The following is an 18839-nucleotide window of genomic DNA, read 5'->3' as shown; positions in this document are numbered from 1 at the left end:
GACACACTCAGCGCGCCGCGCGGTCTTCGGTACGTAATTAGGGACGGAGCGAGAGTAGCTAAACATCATGCTTCTCATTACCCGGCCCCTCGGGCAACGCCAATGCTCAACTCACGGCTCTAGCTCAAATCATGCCACGAGATAAAAAAAAAAACAACAACATACCTGACTGCTGCCGAAAAGCTGCTACAAGCCACATTATGTTACGGTAGATATCATTTATATAGGACTAGATGCGTTATAACTTCGGTATCGTTACCAGCACATCTAGAAAAAACTAGATGCGGGCGTTAGTAAACGGCCGCCATCTTAAAGCAGTACACTTCCCCGCAAGGCTGTTGTTGCGAACCTTCCAAGCGAACCTAATTAACTTTTTATCTAAAATACTCCTAAATCGGTAAAATATTGACTTGAATCTATCTTTAAAATAGTTTTAAAACTTTCACATGTTGAAAGTAGACAAAAGAGAAATTATGGAATAACAGGAGCAATTTTAACAACTTTAACGGTTGATTCACAAAATTAAATTAATTGAAAGTAGTTTAAACCTGCTGATATAGAATGGGGACTGGAGTTTTTTATTTACTGTTATTTTTGTATATTTGTTTACTGCTATATGTTAACTTGATACTGAAATAGTAGTTTGGTTTAGCCTGAGAGGATTTTTGAACAATTTCGGAACTAATGTACAAAACAAATTAAAAAAAATAAATAAAAAAAAAGGAGTGGGGTGCATCAATAATCGTTTTATAATCGAATCGGAGCCTCTGAATCGTAATCGGAATCGAATCGTTAGGTGCCCAAAGATTCCCAGCTCTAATAAAAGGCACGCTGACATGTACAACAAGATTACAGGGAAGATACGTTGCAAGCAATTAAAGCAACTTGAAGCTAGTTTAATTTCACAGTAGGATTTCGCAAGAGCCCGAGAGTCGAAAGAGAATGCCACAAAGGCTAGTTGCGAGATTGTTGAAATTATTAATTTAAAAAAATAATAAAGCAAATGTGACGCACAGAATTGCTTGCTAAAATTTGCTTAAATATATTGTTTTACGTAAAGGACGTCAGCCAAGGTCGGCCCCCCCCAAATTTTTACCACACCAAATCTGGCCCCCTTTGTAAAAAGTTTGGACACCACTGATTTATTTAGTAATTAGGGAAAAAAAATCTTAGATAAAAAGAATATGTTGTAAAAATATTGGAGTACAGAGATTAAAACAATGCTGACATTTTGCCGCTCTCTCTCGCATTTTCCATGTTCTGAATCTTCCCCCTCAATGGGCTGAATTCTAAATCAGATGAAGCCATGACCCATCCTGTTGGGAACGCTTGAGCCCTATAATGGTAGGCGTGGCTAAACGGCGGATTAAAAGACTAATTTCTCCTCAACTGCGCTTTGCCAAATTGTTCTATATAGTCGAATCGTCTTAAATTATGATTCTAATTCACATAATAATGCTATTTAAGACATTTTTTTATTCTGTCGTACGTACTTTAAACTTATGACGCATAAATAAACCACAGTTCATGAAAATAAGCAAATTATGAGGTGGGTAACGACTATATTGGGAAAGAATGAGCCATTAACAAAGCATTAAAAGATTACATTCAGAAAATTACATCACATTGTATAGAACTCTGGAATTTTCACTATAATTCTAATTAGCCAATCCTCTAAAAGTAAAGTACAGTATAGAGTATTACATGGAGGTCAGACTGTATCCTTTCTCGAGGCCTTAAAATAGTCCCCTAAGCTTCTGTACAAAGCCGAGGCTTAATTATTTCTCTCCAGAATCGGGAGGTGCCCGAAGTGAACTTCTCCCAGTGTGTCAGCAAGACGCGGCATGAAAATAAAAGTGGAAGTTACAGAACTTTTGCAATGTATGCAACTTTCATCTATTTGTCAGGTTGTGTCAGTCCTTATGATCACAGTGTATTGTACAGTGGGATGAAAAAGTATCTGAACCTTTTGGAATTTCTCACATTTCTGCATAAAATCACCATCAAATGTGATCTGATCTTTGTCAAAATCACACAGATGAAAAAACAGTGTCTGCTTTAACTAAAACCACCCAAACATTTATAGGTTTTCATATTTTAATGCGGATAGCATGCAAACAATGACAGACGGGTGGGAAATAAGTAAGTGAACTCTCTGCCTAAGGAGACTGAAAGAGCAATTGAAATTTTTGCCAAACAATTTAAGTCAGGTGTATGCCCAATCACTGATGAGTGGTTTAAAGCTGCCCTGCCCACTATAAAACGCACACCTGGTAAGAATTGTCTTGATGAAAAGCATTGTCTGATGTGCATCATGGCTCAGTCAAAAGAGCTGTCTGAAGACCTGCGATCAAGGATTGTTGATTTATATAAAGCTGGGAAAGGATACAAAACCTTCTTTAAAAGTCTGGATGTTCATCAATCAACAGTTAGAGAAGTTGTCAACAAATGGAGAGAGTTTGGCACTGTTGCTTCTCTTCCAAGGAGTGGCCGTCCACCAAAGATGATGCCAAGAGTCCAGCGCAGAATACTCAGAGAGGTAAAAAAAAAAAAAGAACCCTAGAGTGTCTGCGAAAGACTTACAGAAATCACAGGCACAGTCCAATAACGCTGTGCACACAACTATTTGTAAAACTATGGCCATGAATAATGTTCATGGGAGGACTCCACAGAGGAAGCCGCTGCTCTCTGAAAAAAAATAAAACATTGTTGCTCTTTTAATGTTAGCAAAAAGGCACTTGGACACTCCACAGACGTTTTAGCAGAATATTTTGTGGGCCGATGAAACAAAAAATGAATTGTTTGGGAGTAACACACAACATCAGGTGTGGAGGAAAAATGGAACAGTTCACTAACATCAACATTTCATCCCCACCGTGAAGCATGGTGGAGGAAGCAACATGATTTGGGGCTGTTTTGCTACCTCAGGGCCTGGACAACTTGCAACCATTAATGGAAGAATGAATTCAAATGTTTATCAGGATGTTTTGCAGGAAAATCTGAGGCCATCTGTCGGATAGTTGAAGCTAAAAAGAGGATGGATGCTGCAGCAAGACAATGATGTAAAACACAGAAGTAAATCAACTTCAGAATGGTTTCAGAAGAAGAAAATACATGTTCTGGAGCGGCCAAGTCCAAATCCAGACTTGAACCCCATTGAGATGCTGTGGCATGACTAACAGACAGCGATTCATGCCAGACATCCCAGGAATCTGACTGAACTACAGCAGTTTTGTAGAGAGGAATGGGCCAAGATTAGTCCTGATCGATGTGCCAGAGTGATCTGCAGCTACAGGAAGTGTCCGGTTGAAGTTATTGCTGCCAAAGGAGCGAGCCACAGAATATTAAATGTGATGGTTCACTTACTTATTTTACCCCCGTTTGTCATTGTTTGCATACTATCCTCATAAAAATATGAAAACCTATAAATGTTTGGTGGTTTTAGTTAAAGCAGACACTGTTTTTTCATCAGTGTGATTTTGACAAAGATCAGATCACATTTGATGGTGATTTTATGCAGAAATATGAGAAATTTCAAAAGGTTCAGATACTTTTTCATACCAGTGTATGTGTATTTACTGGCCAGGTTTTTGGTGAAGGGCCACAATGTCTTTTTCAATCAGATCGGTGGACCGAGTCATTTGTAGGTGAAGTTTAAAAAAAAAAAGCGTATGTAGAATGTGTAAAATACATTGAAAATTGTATTGTTCTTAATTGTTTCAATTATATTTATTACCAAGTGTTAAGATAAATGTATAAATGTTTATGTTAAAGTTTATTTTGTGCCTAATATTTAATTATTAGTATATACAATAAATCAACAAATTTTTAGTAAGCTAATTTCATTCATTCTCTGTAGGCCTACCTGATGTCCATTGGCGGAGATTGAGGTGGGTCCACCCACTCGGTGGCCGAAAAATGTCATTGCATGTAATTGACTTTCCTATATATGAATTTAAAGTGGAAGTCCAGAAATTTTAAACTAAGGCTTAATTTTCGAGTTAGCGGGGATTTAATTAGTCAGTGCCGTTGATTTCATCAAATTCCGTGCAGTGTGTCAGTTATTTGTCAGGATCAGGGCTCCGGAGTGGCTAAACTACCGCGAGTCAATGGTGTCATTCAACTAGTTGTCAGTCGACGTATCATCTCAAATGTTATGAAAATATTTTATAAAGGTTGACGTTACCTAGTGTTGTTTTAAACCCAAGCTTTCAAAAGCTTCAACAACAACTTAACAGTGTCAAGATATACACTATATATACTACCATATTTTTCCAACAGCGGGCGCACCTGACTATAACCCGCCACCCACCGTATTTGGCACGAAAACGGCATTTGGTCATAGATAAGCCGCATTGGACTAGATGCCGCAGCTTTTCTCACTGTATTATGGAATATTTACACGTAAGGATATTAACCTGAAACACTTTATTTGACAGCAGTATCATACGACTGTCATATGACCAAATGAACCACCATGAAGCTTTAAACCCATTGGCTGCAAAGCTTCATTGCTTCAAGACGCTTCATTTGGCCATCACTGCTCCCTTGGGGGAGACAGTCAACCTCTGCTGCCACCTGCTGTCAACACTGTTGTTGTCCAACATGCTTCTTAGCATGCATTGCAGTGCTACAGATGTAAATACCAATCAAAATTCATGTTCTGTGCTAATTATTTCTCCAGGTACTGTTCCAGTTGTTTCATTAATTGCTATTTTTGGTATTTGGTAACACTTCATTTGACAGTGGCGCTATGAGACCGTCACTAGACAATCATAATTGTGAAATGACACTGTCATGCGCATGAATGAATGCTTGTAACAGATGTAATTTAGTGTTATCCAGCAATTATCTCTTTTGAATGGATGTAAAACATCCAAACTGGACAGAGTTAGCGACATAATTTGCCAGATGACACTTCATGACACCTGTCATAAGCATTCACTAATGGCCATGATAGTGTTATGTCATAGTTATGACGGTCTTATGTACAGTTATGGTCAAAGGTTTACATACACTTGTGAAGAACATAATGTCATGGCTCTCTTGAGTTTCCAGTTATTTCTACAACTCTGATTTTTCTCTGATAGAGTGATTGGAACAGATACTTCTTTGTCACAAAAAACATTCATGAAGTTTGGTTCTTTTATGACTTTATTATGGGTTAACAGAAAAAGTGATCAAATCTGCTGGGACAAAAATATACATACATGGATCTGAAAAAGCGAATCATTGACTTGAACGAGTCAGGAAAGTCACTTGGAGCCATTTCAAAGCAGCTGCAGGTCCCAAGAGCAACAGTGCAAACAATTGTTTGTAAGTATAAAGTGCATGGCACTGTTTTGTCACCGCCACGATCAGGAAGAAAACGCAAGCTATCACCTGCTGCTGAGAGAAAATTGGTCAGGAGGGTGAAGATTCAACCGAGAATCACCAAAAAGCAGATCTGCCAAAAATTAGAAGCTGCTGGAACACAGGTGTCAGTGTCCACAGTCAAGCGTGTTTTGCATCTCCATGGACTGAGAGGCTACCATGCAAGAAGGAAGCCCTTGCTCCAAAAGCGGCACCTTGAGGCTCGACTGAAGTTTGCTGCTGATCACATGGACAAAGATAAGACTTCTGGAGGAAAGTTCTGTGGTCAGACGAAACAAAAATCGAGCTGTTTGGCCACAATGCCCAGCACTATGTTTGGAGGAGAAAAGGTGAGGCCTTTAACCCCAAGTACACCATGCCTACCGTCAAGCACAGTGGTGGTAGTATTATGCTGTGGGGCTGTTTTGCTGCCAATGGAACTGGTGCTTTACAGAGAGTAAATGGGATAATGAAGGAGGAGGATTACCTTCAAATTCTTCAAGATAACCTAAAGTCATCAGCCCAAAGATTGGGTCTTGGACGCAGTTGGGTGTTCCAACAGGACAAAGACCCCAAACGCACATCAAAAGTGGTAATGGAATGGCTACATCAGGGTAGAGTTAAGGTTTTCGAATGGGCTTCCCAAAGTCCTGACTTAAACCCCATTGAGAACTTGTGGACAATGCTGAAGAAACAAGTCCATGTCAGAAAGCCATCAAATTTAACTGAACTGCACCAATTCTGTCAAGAGGAGTGGTCAAAGATTCAACCAGAAGCTTGCCAGAAGCTTGTGGATGGCTACCAAAAGCGCCTAATTGAAGTGAAAATGGCCAAGGGACATGTTACCAAATATTAGCGCTGCTGTATGTCTATTTTTGACCCAGCAGATTTGATTACTTTTTTCTGTTCACCCATAATAAAGTCATAAAAGAACTGAACTTCATGGATGTTTTTTGTGACAAAAAAGTATCTGTTCCAATCACTCTATCAGAGAAAAATCAGAGTTGTAGAAATAACTGGAAACTCAAGAGAGCCATGACATTATGTTCTTCACAAGTGTATGTAAACTTTTGACCACAACTGTAGGGGTGTGACAAAATATCGAAACAGTGATATATCGTGATACTTTGTATCCGAAAAGGTTATCGATATGCTCCAGCAAGAATCGAGATTTTATTTTTAAAAAGGTGTCAATGTCTATTGAAAAAAAAAAAAAGAACCAACAAGTTGCTACCAAAATCTTCCACCATAATAGTGTCTAATAGTGTCTCAGTTAACTCTAAGCCTGCCTTGACGGTGCTCAACACCCAATACATTTAGACTGGGAATGTTCCTTCATTCGAAACCAGAGCATTCACAGTCATTCTGTCAGATTTTCAAGGCATTTACAGGTCACTTGCTGTTCATTTTAGGGCCTTTCCAGGTCATTTTCTGTTGAGTTTGAGTCACTGCCTATTCATTCGGGTGATTCCCAGGTCACTTCCTGTTTTGTAACACAAAATAAACAGGAAGTGACCCGTAAAATACCCCAAAATCAACAGGAAGTAACTGAAAATCAACAGGTAAATGACCTTAAATGGCCCAAAATGACCTCATTGCCTGGCATTGGCTGCCATGCAGTGATGGCCATAGACGTTCAATCTGTTTGAAGTGGGAGGGATGGCAGCGAATGAACGAATGTTCATTCGCTGCCACCCTCCCAGTTCAAATGGACTGGACGTCTACTAGTGATAAATTCCAATTCACAGCAGAAGCTTGTTTTTCTGTTTTAGTTGTTTTTAGAATATCCTAGAATGATTTCCTGACCAATGTATCGAGAATCGTTGTACGCCATGTCGTCAGATCGCTATTGTGAGCTTTGTATCGCAAACCGTATCGTATCGTGAGGTACCAAGAAGTTCCCACTCCTAGTCTTATGACAGTCTTATGACGCCCGTGTCCAAGGCCAGCCCAGCCTATACACAGACTAAGCAGCTGCTTAGGGCCCCTGACCACTAGGGGGCCCCCAATCTGGTAACATGCTTTTATGCTAGAGCATTGTGAATAATGCGGCGCACATTGCCGTTTATCTACGCAAACATCCATTTTCTTGTCATTACAATCTGGCAACCTGGGGAGTGACGTTGAACCTGCTTTGCAATGATTGTTGCTCAAACTTGCTTGGAAAATAGATGCACAAATATGTCGAAGAGAATTTATCCTTCTGGAGCAGAGAAACGAAAGAAGAAAATCGGAGAAGAAAAGAAACAACAGTATCAAGGTAGTAGAGCATGTTGTTGATGTTGTTATGCAAGACACTCCGACTTGAACGCTGTTGTCAGCTGAGCTTGTCAATATGTCGTACTGGTAATTGCCATTAGCCGCAGGGCGATGGCCCCGAGCAAATCAAGTAAAGCCAAGCAAGTTGTCGACTGTCGGCAACGGCAAATGTACGACTTCCGCTGATTATAGTATAATGAAATATTGGCATAATATGCATTTGAAATGGTGGGCCAAAAATATGGGCCCTTGGCATTATTTTGCTTCGGGCCCCCAAATGGCCTGGGCCGGCCCTGCCCCTGTCAAATAAAGTGTCACCCCAAATAAATCAATAAACAAGCTGCACTGGACTGTAAGACGCAGGATTCAAAATGAAGGAAAAAAGTAGCAGCTTATACTCCGAAAATTACGGTATATATTTTGCGTCAATTTTATTGCCGACTGTGCTTCGGGGTCATCAACAAGTTTTGCAACCCCCTCCCCCAAAAAAGTCAACTCTGCTTATGCTAGGGTGACCAAACGTCCTCTTTTGCCCGGACAAGTCTTACTTTCACGTAGTGTCCTCGTGGTCCGGGCAGGTTTTATAAATTTATAAAAATGTCCGGTTTTTATGATTTTTCACGGGACCAATTTGAAGAGAATCCCTCCGGCCGCTGGGTGGCAGCAGTTGACATGGCTCCTACTAGAATGGAGGGAAATAGTAGTTCTTGTTTTTGTTGGCAGTTTACCCCTATCATGAGGCATTACCGCCATCTACTGGGTTGACGATTTGGCCACAATGCCTGTTTTTTTTTTGTTTTTTTTTTAATGATAAATACGTATATAATGGCAACTGTTGACTTCTGTTGGAGCTTTGACGGTAAAATCCCGTTTGGTGTCGCATCGGCGCGCTGCCGATGATTGTAAACTTTCATAGCAAAGTTTGATTTTTGCCTCAGCTAGCTATCAGTAAGCTAAACCGCGCAAGGCATTATGGGAAACGTAGTTTTGAACTGCTACGTTTGGAAACATGCTGATTGAATAGTTTTGTCAGTTTATTTCGGTTTTGTTTGTGTGCAATCTAGTACATTGAATGAGATCAATTGAATGGGAATAACAATTTGTCAAGGACAATTGTCGTGATAGTAATTTATAAAAATGTTTAGTTGGCACATAGCCTACTGTGTGTATGTGTATTGACTGGACTACATTTCTATGGGTCTGCATTATATATATATATATATATATATATATATATATATATATATATATATATATATATATATATATATTTTTTTTTTTTTTTAAAGTCATTATTTATTTATTTTTTTCAAACTACATTTTTCCATCCAGAGTGAGGGGGCATACATTAAATATATTAAAGTGATATAGGCATTTCTGAGTGAATTTCGAGTAAAATTCAAGTATCTTGAGGTCGGGCTGAGGCTGGGCTGAGTGTCCTCTTTTTTAGAAATCAAAATATGGTCACCCTAGCTTTTGGTCATATCCCTTGCGTGGGATGGGGGGAATTAAATATTTACATTTTATATTCATTTCATTTAAAAATGGACTTGATTATTGTACTAGTTCAGTAAAAATATATGCAAATTTAAGGTTTTTTAAATAATTTGTATTAATAGGCCACAAATGAATCTAAATTGAGCGCTAAATTCCCCCAGACTACAACCCCCATACAACATCCATATACTTTTTCCCACATGAATACCGGAGGTGGCCATCATACAGGTGTTCATATGAGCGACATACCCTGTTGTTCCGGTCCGTCTGCTTGACCTCGTCCTCTGACAGCCCATGCCTTATCATGATCCGGACGATAGAAAGGTTGTTAGTGCAGCACGCCCGAAAGAAGGACACGGGCTCCGGGCTCTGAGGGGACATGGAGCGCTCGGAGTCCGCGAACGCATCATCATCGGGCGGGTAGAAGGAGTCATCGGACGCGATACTCCTAGTATCATCCAAGTCCTCGAAGTCAACTTCTTCGAAATCCTCCTCCTCTTCGTCCTCGCTCTCTTCGTCATCCTCGCACGAGCCAAGATAGTCTTCCTCCTCAACAATTGTCGGGTGGACCTGAGCGATGCCCGCGCCGGCTTTGTGCTGCTGGAGCTGCTTGACCCGGAGCGACGCTGCGACTCCTCCATCCCTGTCGTCCGTGATCAGCACCATCTAACCACGATCGAGCGCTGCTTGTCCAGCCGGGCGCGGGCATAGGACTGGCCTCCTCCACCGGGCTCGCGTCCAATCCAAAATTTCTGGGCCCAAAAGTTCAACTCCTCATGCACTCCTTCGGTGGTGCGCTGTCACGTCGTTCGTTGCGTGCCCATCAGTATTCGGAGCGAGCTCAACCTTTTAATTAACAGTGCGGTTACAACTAGTATCCGTGAGAGAGCATGTAGAACACAATTGCAAACACTGCGCATCCAAACATGACATGCAGGGCGGGGAGAGAGACAGAAAACCGAACATGCCGTCTCCTAATCCGATTAGATGGCCCCGGGACAACCCTCTCCCCCACCCCGCTCTTTCCTCCTCCCATAAAAGTACAGTTGTCCTCGGTTTATGACGCTGTCCTGTTTCTGCAACAGTGATTATGGATCATTTGTTGTGTAGCAGTAAAAATTGAATTTTACTTTTGTTCTAAAGACACTTTTACGCTATTAAAATTCTATTCATAGACTGAAATCTCCAGGCATAGGCGGATCTACTATTCAGGCGAAGTAGGCGATCGCCTTAGGCCCCCAACCAGTAGGGGGCCCATAACCAGCTGCCCTTGTCCCAACGAGCAAGGGCTTGGGCCACCGGAGCCAGCAGCACCCCCAACTATTCGTCATGTATAATTATGTCAGCGTATCAAACAAACAAATAACAAAACAAAAAAGAAAGCCATTTGAATGTTGCATTTATATTATCTCTCCCGCACACATTACATTTTCCCCTATTTATTCTTCGTATCGACTTTATTTTTGCCGGAAATGCCGACAATGGCTGTCTCAGTTTCATCAATGAGACTCAGTTGTACCAATCAGAGGTAATGTTTTTCCCCACAAGAGGGCACTCCTGCTCTTTGGACATGTGGTGTCAATGTGTTGTTCTGGTCTGAATTTGATGAATTTTGTATCATCGTTTTGGCCTAATATGGTCATGTATTAGGCTGTAGTACAGTATAATAATAACAACAGTTCGTATAGTTGAAGTTGTGCTGAGAATTTTTTTTTTATCAGACATTGTAAGCAGTTACTCACAATGTTACTCATCACGTGAGTCTTCTTTTCAGTGGACTTTTTGACTTGTAGTTGAGTAAGTTTTTGGATGACTTTTACTTTTGTAATATTAATATTTAGAAGTAACACTACTCTTACTTGAGTAAACATTTGGCTACTCTACCCACCTCTGCAAGTCACCAATGTTCCTCAAAAGTTTCTAAATAAAATGTTTAATCAAAACAGAAAATTTAAAGGTTTTTGGTTGTCTAAAATGTCATTGATAGAATAGAATAAAAAGCCTTTCTTGTCATTACAACAAGATGTAAAGCTTCACTATAATCTACACCACATAAAAGCAAAATTACATTAAGGCTAATGTAAAAACATGTTACAGTGTACACAGTAACATATCTACAAAAAAAAATGTGATTATTTTTGCTCAGTCAACTGTGGTGAACTCAAAATAACCCTTGACACCACCCGATGTAATTTTACCACATCATTAACTGAAAGTGCAACTTTTACTCTCGCTGAGTGCATCAAGACTGACCACCTGTAGCGGAAAATGCAAGTACATAACAGCCCCAGTGTGAGCCTATTAATATTCTACCTTGTTCTTAGCCCCCGCTGAGAGCTGGAATTGATCTCCTGCGGCTCCCCCATCATTGCTATGGTACCAGCTGGCTTGCCGCTGTGTGGGTGACAGTCACTTTTAGCAGCTACAGTACATATTTACATACTGTACATTGCTTTATCAAGTAGTTACAGCCCAATTTTAGTCATAGTTGAGGTGACTTGTTTTCAAAATCAGAAAATATTTGTCATTGCACATGAACATATTAGTAGAAATAGAAAAATAATATAAAAATATAGTTAATCATTCATGTATATCATTATTAGCATTCAGGAGTGAACTAAAAAAAATGCTGAATTTTTGATCTACTGGCAGTTGTAGCTGTCATAATTATACCATTAAAACCCTGATTACACTTTAAAACGTTTTTTGTGAAATTAACACAAAACTAAAATGAAAAATATTTTACGTTACATTTGACTGCTAAAATTAAAGTCTGGGTTGAAATTAGAAATGTCCCGATTGATTGGCATCCCGATCGATCGGGTCTGATCACGTCATTTTCAAAGTATCGGAATCGGCAAAAAAATATCGGCCATGCCTTTTTTTAATATATATATATTTTTTAATTAAATCGTTTTCTAATTGTATTTAACGTTACAGACATAACATGTTACACTCATCCAGAGTCTTTAGTTTAGGCTTAAAGTAGGGTTATCAAAAATATCCCGATAACGGCGGCAATTAATTTATTAAAAAATGTGTCACGTTAAAATATTTAACGCAATTAATGTATGCGCTGCACGGTCCTCTCACTCAATGTCGCGCTCAACCTGTAATGACGCCGTTTTACCTATATCGAGATAAAAGGCAGTGCAAACTGAGTTGAGTGAATTTTGGCAGCCTTTGGAGCCTTTTTTTAATGGCGTACCGCAAGCAACACGTCACTTCCGCTCATTAATATTCATGAGATTAGCTACTGTTGCTAAGTAAGGACAAGTCACCGTTTGTCCCTAATAGGAAATGAATGGAAACCGTGTACGAAGGAGATGTTTACAGAGTTAAACCTACCAATTCTCTCCGAAAATGATGTGCCTGGTGCCAAATTCACTGGCAAAGATGTGGAAGAACATAAAAATGTTCAGTTAAAGAGATGGCTTTAGTGTCGAAGGCTGAAAAAGACGAAAAAAAACGAGCCGACCTAAGCATAGCCTTAGCTTTTTTATCGACGCGGCTGACAATGACGTCCTCCTGTTTCAACAAGCTATCCTTTACCATCAGCCCTGTCTTTCTTATATATCCTCTGGTTGTCCTACGTCTCATACCGTTCTTGGGGGTAATTTAGTTAGCTTTGTGTAGCGATCGCAAATGCTACTCAGTGACAGCCAACGAACACTTTTAATTTTTTCATGATAAAACATCCTAATCCTATGATTTATTTACACTTCCCCCTTACTAATGTTGTTTTTTTTATATATATATAACAGAAACGGTAACAGAGGCAGTCAGATACCATTGTAATTCTTTTCAGGTCATTCATTGTCAGACAGAAGCAGTACGGCACAACGTTATGCTAAAAAAATAAGTTAAAAATATAAAAATGGCTTACCTCTTTGTCCTCTGATAGACCATGCCAACCCAACATAATGTTTACTGCATATGAAATGTGAATGGATTCACCGAGCTGGTGTTAAAGTCCGCGCAAGTTGATTTGGTCTTCACATGTTTACCTCCCGAGTTTTTGGTTTCCGGAAACGTATGAAGAAAACATCCTTCGTGTGTCGTAATGTCTAGAGTCGTTTCTACAAGTTCCAGAAAAGCAACGTGTGATCGGCATGTTCGTTTTTGAAAGATTACCGGCGAAAAGTAGCATTAATTGCGTTGTGTCTATGCGAGGGCGGGCCTACAATGTCCCACTTCGGCTTTACTTCTGCTTTACGATGCGACGTCACGGTCTAAAAATAGACTACGTGCGGTACGCCATTAGCTGAAGCCATGCAATCCCTCTCCCTATGAATAGAAATATCATGGGACACAATGTGGGGAAGCAAGGTGGCAATTGATCTTTGTCTTAAAACCTTGAGTTATTTGCCAACGCAGAGAAGATATATCCATTGGTAGCACGACGCACAGTCATGGTTCCACTTCCCATCATGCATTTGGGATGGCCACAGTATCATTTACTGAAGGCTCAACAAATACACTAGATGGCAATATTTAGTCACAATCCACAAAGTCACAAGTCTTTCTATCCGTGGATCCCTCTCACAGAAAGAATGTTAATAATGTAAATGCCATCTTGAGGATTAATTGTCATAATAAACAAATACAGTACGTATGTACTGTATATTGAATGTATATATTCGTCCGAGTTTTATTCATTTTTTTCTTAATGCATTGCCAAAATGTATATGATCGGGAAAAATTATCGGGAATGATTGGAATTGAATCGGGAGCAAAAAAAAAAAAAGCAAATGGATCGGGAAATATCGGGATCGGCAGATACTCAAACTAAAACGATCGGGATCGGATCGGGAGCAAAAAAACATGATCGGAACAACCCTAGTTTAAATTCAGACTAGAAGGGTGACACTGAGCTAAGATGGCAACCATTAAGACTGGTTAATGGTTACGTATCAATTCCAGTATAAAACCTAACAAAACTGGTTATATATCAATTCCAGTATAAAACGTAATAATAAAAAAATCTCCCGAAAAATTGAGTTACTGCTGGACTGCCATTTTATCTTATGTTCAAGGATGTAGGTTTGGTCTCAACATTGGTAGGGACGATATAACAGCATAACCTGCATGTACATTTTTTACTAGGATTATAGTTCAGGTGATGCACCATTCGATTCAAACCTTTGTTTTCAAAAACAACTAAAGAAACATTTTGAAAACTTTCAGAATAAATGTCTGGATTTTATTAGTAAATTTAAATTGCAATTTTTGAGCATAGCTTAAATTATATTGACACAAACAATTAATACAAACTTGTTGATCATCTCTTAACTATCTAGGAATGCAAAAAAGACCACCCAACATTGTCTACAACTGAAAAAAATTCTTAGGGAAAAACAATAATTAAAAATGAAGCCTTCCATCAGGTAACACTACTGCTTTTGTCCACAAAAACAGCCAAACTCAACAACAAAAATGAACGCTCTTTTGGGCTGCTTTAATAAATAAATGTATAAAATAAAAATGAAAACTGGGGAGAAGGGGGCATACTCACAACAGGACACCTCTCTAAGCAGTTTCCTACTCGAGTTTTGCAGGTTAGCAAATTCACACAATTTAATGTTATGCTAACTCTGATGCAGGTCGAACTTTCAGTAGCAAAATTAGTAGTGTATTCCCTACTTCCACAACATTGACATCTTTTTACATTACTTACAGTGGCTGCTGCTGGTCGAAAAAAATACTTCTAATATCCCTTGTCTTTGAAGGGGGCGGATGAGGTGGCATTTATGCATGGATAATGCAACTAAGGTTGCTTAAAAGTTGGTTGGGACAATTTGAGCATCCTAAAAAGTTGGTAGTGTTGTCTCTATAGTCCCTATGCAAACATACACCCTTGTGTATATTGTTTTTTTTCCCCCACATCCTATACATAAATACATAAAGTGGTATCTCTACTTATGAAATTAATTGGCTCTGGAAGTAGTTTCCTAACTTGAAAATTCTGTAAGAGACGAGTTTTCCATATAAATGTCCTAATCCGTTCCAAGCCTCACAAAATTCAGACATAACTCTTTTATATTGCATAAAAATGAATCAAATAATCTAACAAATACATGTTAAGATTATTGCACAATAAACAAAATCAGAGTTGTGCATAATGTCAAAAAACAAAAATAAAGAATAAAATTTAATACTCATGTAATGTAATACTATGAGAACACAGGGGAATGGAAGACGCAGGGGTACACATATAAACATACAGTGGAGGTCCCTCTTAGCCAATTGGATGCCAGGAATACTAGGCAATAGCCGATGGCAGAACAGCTATAAGTCTGTTATGTTCAGTGAACTCTGGGAGCTGTGAGTACCAGCCATATTGTATTTTTGGCTTTCGTAAGAGGCAATATTTTCCCCATTGAGGCGTATCGTAACCTGAAAATTCTATATGTACATACGTTCGTAAGTAGAGGTACCACTTTATATACAGTACATACACTTTAAACCTACTGCTACATCCCTACTAAAAAGCAGTGTAAAACACCGGTAAATTGAAAGAAAACAAGTTGAGGAAAGAAAACATGTATTTTATGTGCACATGCTGCAATGTGTACAACCCGAACAAGTAGTAATTAACACAACTTTAGCCACACCATCAATTTTGTATTCAACTACGTTGTATTTTTCTCATGGAGATTCAAAGCAAACCAAAGTCACTTTAGAGGGTGATTCAGTGGGCCACAGAGGGTTGTAAAACACGATGACTGTCTCGCATGGCTCTTTTTTGTGGACAAACAAAACTGTACTTTCCGGACCATTTACGAACTAACCATAAATGGGAAACTAGTTTAATTATGGGGGCCAGCAACAAGCTGTTTTGGGACAAGAGCCTTGATGTCACACAACCTATTCTATTTGTGTAGTCATGTTTTGTATATGGGCACAAGCACAATAAATTTGTACTACTCATTGGATAGCTTGTACGCAAAGTGTGAGCATAATTGATCATTGCATATGCATTGTTTTGTAGTTGAAATCATCATCATGCAGTCATTCAGCCTTTTTATCATTTGTTTTTTGTGATGCCACCACAGAATGGCAAGAGGAACAAAAACAGAATATTAAAACAGGAACTGGTCTGGCAGTTTAGTGCTAAATCAGCAATAAAATAAGTTAATTCAAAGTTCCATAGGTTTACTAGAGTGTTGTAGGAGCAAAAATGTCTTCATAGAAGTGTTGTTTTCATTAACGATAACGAACATATTTCAGGCTTGCACACATTGTAAGATTTGTTTTCTTAAACAGAGAGAATATGAAATGTTGCTTAAGCCTTTTAAGGTCTGTGCTAAGTGATCATCACACACTAAATCTAACTCGTAGCATTAGCATAGGATTCGTGTTAGACTAATGCTAACGGCGAGCATCTTTTTTTTTTTTTTTTTTAACATATAGTTCGTGGTGTCCAGGTGGGTATACTTAATTGAAAATAATGTAATGTTTTCTTGCTGAGTGTGAATTTTCACCAAGTTGGCGTTGCAGATAGACGCTACAATAAGTGCTCGTCTGTTAATGTTCATTTGTGGAGTAAATTTCTACAGACGAAAATTTCGCAAACTAGACGAAGGCTATGTCCACACCTAGCAGTTTAAAAAAAAAAAAAAAAAAAAAAATTTTAAGCAGGGATCCTGCCCTAATATGTCCAGAAAAAATAATCACATCTACACCAGCATGTTTGCTAAAAATAAAATAAAAGCTTCCACAGCCAACCGCATTCATTCACTTCTAAGTAGATTCATAACAATGCACGAAAAATAACTGTCCATAATACCCCCATCTTTCGCATGTTCTTCAGTATAAAGCACTGCAAGAGTTTGTAAATAAATGGAAGCAAAAAGCAACTGTCTAATAATTAGGTCTAAACGTAAACGATGTAAACATTTGTCTCGTGTGTTGTAGGAACAAAGTTTTTCGCAGTCAGTGACATTTCCGCAGTTAAATTCTCGGTTATCAGTGTCCACCTGATGGCGCCACAAACGCAGAATTCACACATCTTCACTTTGGACGGAGTTTTTAGAAGCCCTCGTATTCAATGCCCAAAAAGTGCGTAACCGTAAAAAGCTAAAGAAGCTATGTGTAGACAGGACTGAAGACAAACACATTTTGAGATGAATAAATTATGACCAAGACTATCGTCCCAAAGACTAAGACGAAAATTAAAAGGGCTCCCAAAAACAACACTGATCATGTGCACTTTTACAAATACCATTTTAGCTTGTGGAGTAAACAATCTTATTATGATTACAGTTCAAGCTTGTAACAAACTTGATATTTGTATGAAATTTGAATAGATTTCAGGCGTCTGCAACAGCTTTTTCCAATGTATTCAAGCATACCAAATTGCTCCGATGTAACTAATAGCTCTTGGAGTCACTGAAATTTGTCTAATGCCATTCTCACACTAATTAACAAAATGTCACTGCATGTTGCTTTTACATCTAGTACTTATTTGTACTTCCTTTGACATTTGCTAATGACATCATTAGTTTCCTTCAGCAGAGGTGACGGTGACTGGCATGACCTTGTAAGAGGACCTTGCTCCCACACCTAAAAACAGCTCATTCTGTGGTCTCATCCGCAGCATAAGATGCTAGCTTTGATGATTCTATTTAGGGCTGCAGCTATCGATTATTTTAGTAGTCAATTATTCAATCAACTCGTTCAAATAAAATGGAGTAATTGGATTAGGAAGATTTAATGCGTTGCAGAATTTTAGGGGATGTAAAAAAAAAAAAAAAAAAAGGACTGCTAAGATTGCACTTTAAAACAAGCATTAAATGAGAATGCAAAATAAAATTTCTCAATGTTTCTAAACTACGCAGAATTACAATTTCATTTAATAAACCACAAGCGGTTTTAAAAAAAAAATGAGGATCTAAGTTCAACAAGAGAACAATTTGCTCATTTGCAAACGTTTGTTAGCTTAAATGCTATAAAATGAAAACTTTTTTTTTACTCTGCTTTAAACAAATCATTCAAACACATATTCCCACAAAAAAAAAAGGCGAAATATACCTATAAACTAAATTACGAATGCATAAAAAAACATTTTAGCTTAATCAAAGACTTACCTTATTTTGGTTCCTAACAGGGAGCAACTGGATTCAGCCATGTTCAATAAGTTATGACATTTCCATTGTTGCCACTAGAGGGCAGTGTAACAAAATCCTGCATACATAAAAAAACATTTTAGCCGAAACAAAAACTTACCTTATGTTGGTTTTAACAGGGAGCTGCTGGATTCAGCCATGTTCAATAAGTTAGGATATAATCACTTGCCACTGGAGGGCAGTGTAACCACCCAAATCAATAAAACTAAATGCCAAAACTTTCAAAACATACCATTACAACGCCATTCTAATTAAATGAATCCTCGAAGCAGCAAAAAAAAAAAAGAGGGTTTAAGTACATCAAGAGAACAATTGGCTAAATTGCATAGCAAAAGTCCACTAAGCTTAGCTTAAATGCTATAAAATATTTTTTGTGTTTTTTTTTACAGTGGTCTTAACAAATCGTTCAAACACATATTCCTACTAAAAGCGGCTAAATATACATTTAAACTAAATTACAAATGCATTATACAAAAAATTAGTTCAAACTTAAATGCTATAAAATGATAACTTTTTACTCTGCTTTAAACAAATCATTCAAACACCTATTCCCACAAAAAAAGGCAAAATATACCTATAAACTAAATTACGAATGCATAAAAA

The 18839-nt window shown here is 38.5% G+C and overlaps 1 protein-coding gene across 1 annotated transcript in view; it reads right to left on the bottom strand.

Annotated features, from left to right (window-relative positions):
• Window positions 1–9774, bottom strand: part of ankrd33ba (ankyrin repeat domain 33ba) — a 33038-nt gene extending 23264 nt beyond the window's left edge. Inside the window, exon 1 of the mRNA XM_057825070.1 lies at window positions 9358–9774. Coding sequence (XP_057681053.1) covers window positions 9358–9774 — 417 coding nt within the window. The remainder of the gene's footprint in view (window positions 1–9357) is intronic.
• Between the last annotated feature and the right edge of the window lie 9065 nt (window positions 9775–18839).

This window comes from Corythoichthys intestinalis, chromosome 20 (genome assembly GCF_030265065.1).
Source record: "Corythoichthys intestinalis isolate RoL2023-P3 chromosome 20, ASM3026506v1, whole genome shotgun sequence".
NCBI classification, from domain to species: Eukaryota; Metazoa; Chordata; class Actinopteri; order Syngnathiformes; family Syngnathidae; genus Corythoichthys; species Corythoichthys intestinalis.
This window is presented reverse-complemented; position numbering and strand designations above follow the sequence as displayed.